At 39.1% G+C, this 1827-nt stretch overlaps 1 protein-coding gene across 2 annotated transcripts in view; it reads right to left on the reverse strand.

The window, feature by feature from the left end:
* Positions 1-244: 244 nt before the first annotated feature.
* Ppm1a (protein phosphatase, Mg2+/Mn2+ dependent 1A) overlaps positions 245-1827 on the reverse strand; it is a 48140-nt gene continuing 46557 nt past the window's right edge. For both annotated transcript variants that reach the window (XM_004624815.2, XM_023703085.1), the window contains one exon: positions 245-1142. In XM_004624815.2, the coding sequence (XP_004624872.1) occupies positions 1113-1142 (30 nt within the window). In that variant the 3' untranslated portion in view covers positions 245-1112. The remainder of the gene's footprint in view (positions 1143-1827) is intronic.

Here is a 1827-nt window from a genome sequence, read left to right on the forward strand (position 1 = left end):
CAAGCTGATGTACATCTTTATGAAAAGTAAGCAGCCTGAAATAAACTTATTTTGAAAAAAAAGATTCAAGAACAACAGAGACTTAAATCTTTGAGTCTAATGGAAACAGTTCTCTTCATGCCTTTAGAAACAGTATTGTCCAATAAGAGACTGACCTCTTTCCCTACAAGAAAACATCTCATTTACAATGACATGGTGTTTTAAAAGACCGGGGTAAAAGAGGAATTACACATACATAATTAAATTTCTTGTTTGTTAAATCAAGCTTTATTGATAAAATGGAATTCAGAATATCTTACTAGGAACAGCAGCAGGCCCAGCCAATCATGATAGCAAAAACGTGGCAGTCTCCTACCTTATATAGGAAGCTGCTGCTTATCAATTAGTAATTAAATGTAAGGACTTGTAAAAGAGGTGCAAGGAACCAGGCATTTGAGCCCCAAGATTGCTCTTCATACGAATATACTGTATTACCTGCAATACTCCTGGCAATGTGGAGACAACGTCCTGAAAGAGTGAAGTGAAGTGAAGCAAACGGCGGCCCCGGCCATGCCAGTCCTCTGCCAGGACACAAGCAGTGTTCCACAATCCCGTGAATGTTCAGCTTCGGCAGGCTTGTAAATTATTCTCCGTCATTACATGCGAGTTGGAGCATCCAGCTGACGTGGCTGCTGCTCTCCCTGGCCAACCCCAAGTCCAAACACAACCAGACTTGCGCAGACTACGCATCTGCTGCATCACACAGGCCGAACATGTCTTGTATCTTTGATAGTGATTTCAAAGCAGTTCATAATTAAATATGAGCATTTTGTACAAGGACAATTACACTTTACAAAAAAAAAATCATACAACAAAAATTGCTGGAGTCTGATTTACAACATGAATTATGGTTTGAAATCATGTTTATATAAGTCTCAAATTTACAAAAAAAAAAAAAAAAAAAAATCAGTTCTGGGCTAGCTGCTGCACCGCTGCTGTTCTCCGGTGTGATCACTCTCGCCCATGCCATGTCCCCGTCCTTAGAGCTGGGGGTGGATGTTAAAAGGTTCAACAAAGTTGAGCTGCACTCTCCTTTGGAGGCGAAGGTGAACTCCACGGGTAGGTGAGTAGTCTTACCACATGTCATCAGTTGATGTAGAGTCCTTTATAAAAAGAAACAAACAAAAACAATGAACCGGAGCTTAAAGACGCTGCAGTATGCTACTGTGGACAATGCAAAGGAAGATGAAGCTGTGATATGAAATATCAGTATTTCATTTGTCCAAATAATTATTAAACATTTGTTCTTGAAAATTCTTTGGCATGATTCTACTGTGAGATTGACCAAATTAAATGTTTCACTAAATTCACGAAGTTACTACAATCTTTTTGCTTTTATAAAAGCCAACTTGTTTTGGGGATTCTATTTCTATAACATTACTGCATATGAAATTATAACCTTAAATGAGATTTTAGCAAGCTTCATAATGTAACATATTACTACAGAGCTGTGCCCTAATGATTTTAAAGTTTTTTTAATTTTATTTATTTATGTGTGAGTGTGTGTGTGCGCGCACGTGTGTGTGTGTGTGTGTGTGTGTGTGTGGCCAGCTCAGCCCACCAGGAGGTGGGGCTGGCTGGCATGTGGTGCTGGGGGATCGAACCGTGGTCCCTGTGCTTTGCTAAGCTTGTTCTAAGTAGGTGCTTTAGACCAATGAGCCATCTCACCAGCCCTGCCCTAATGATTTTAAGTTACTGCTTTTCTACAAATACTACTGTTAATAAGAGAAATTGGCAAATATGACATTCTAATGTGTACGTGTATATCTATATGTATATCTATGTATT

The sequence above is a fragment of the Octodon degus genome, unplaced genomic scaffold (genome assembly GCF_000260255.1).
Source record: "Octodon degus isolate 3935 unplaced genomic scaffold, OctDeg1.0 scaffold00007, whole genome shotgun sequence".
Taxonomy (NCBI): Eukaryota; Metazoa; Chordata; class Mammalia; order Rodentia; family Octodontidae; genus Octodon; species Octodon degus.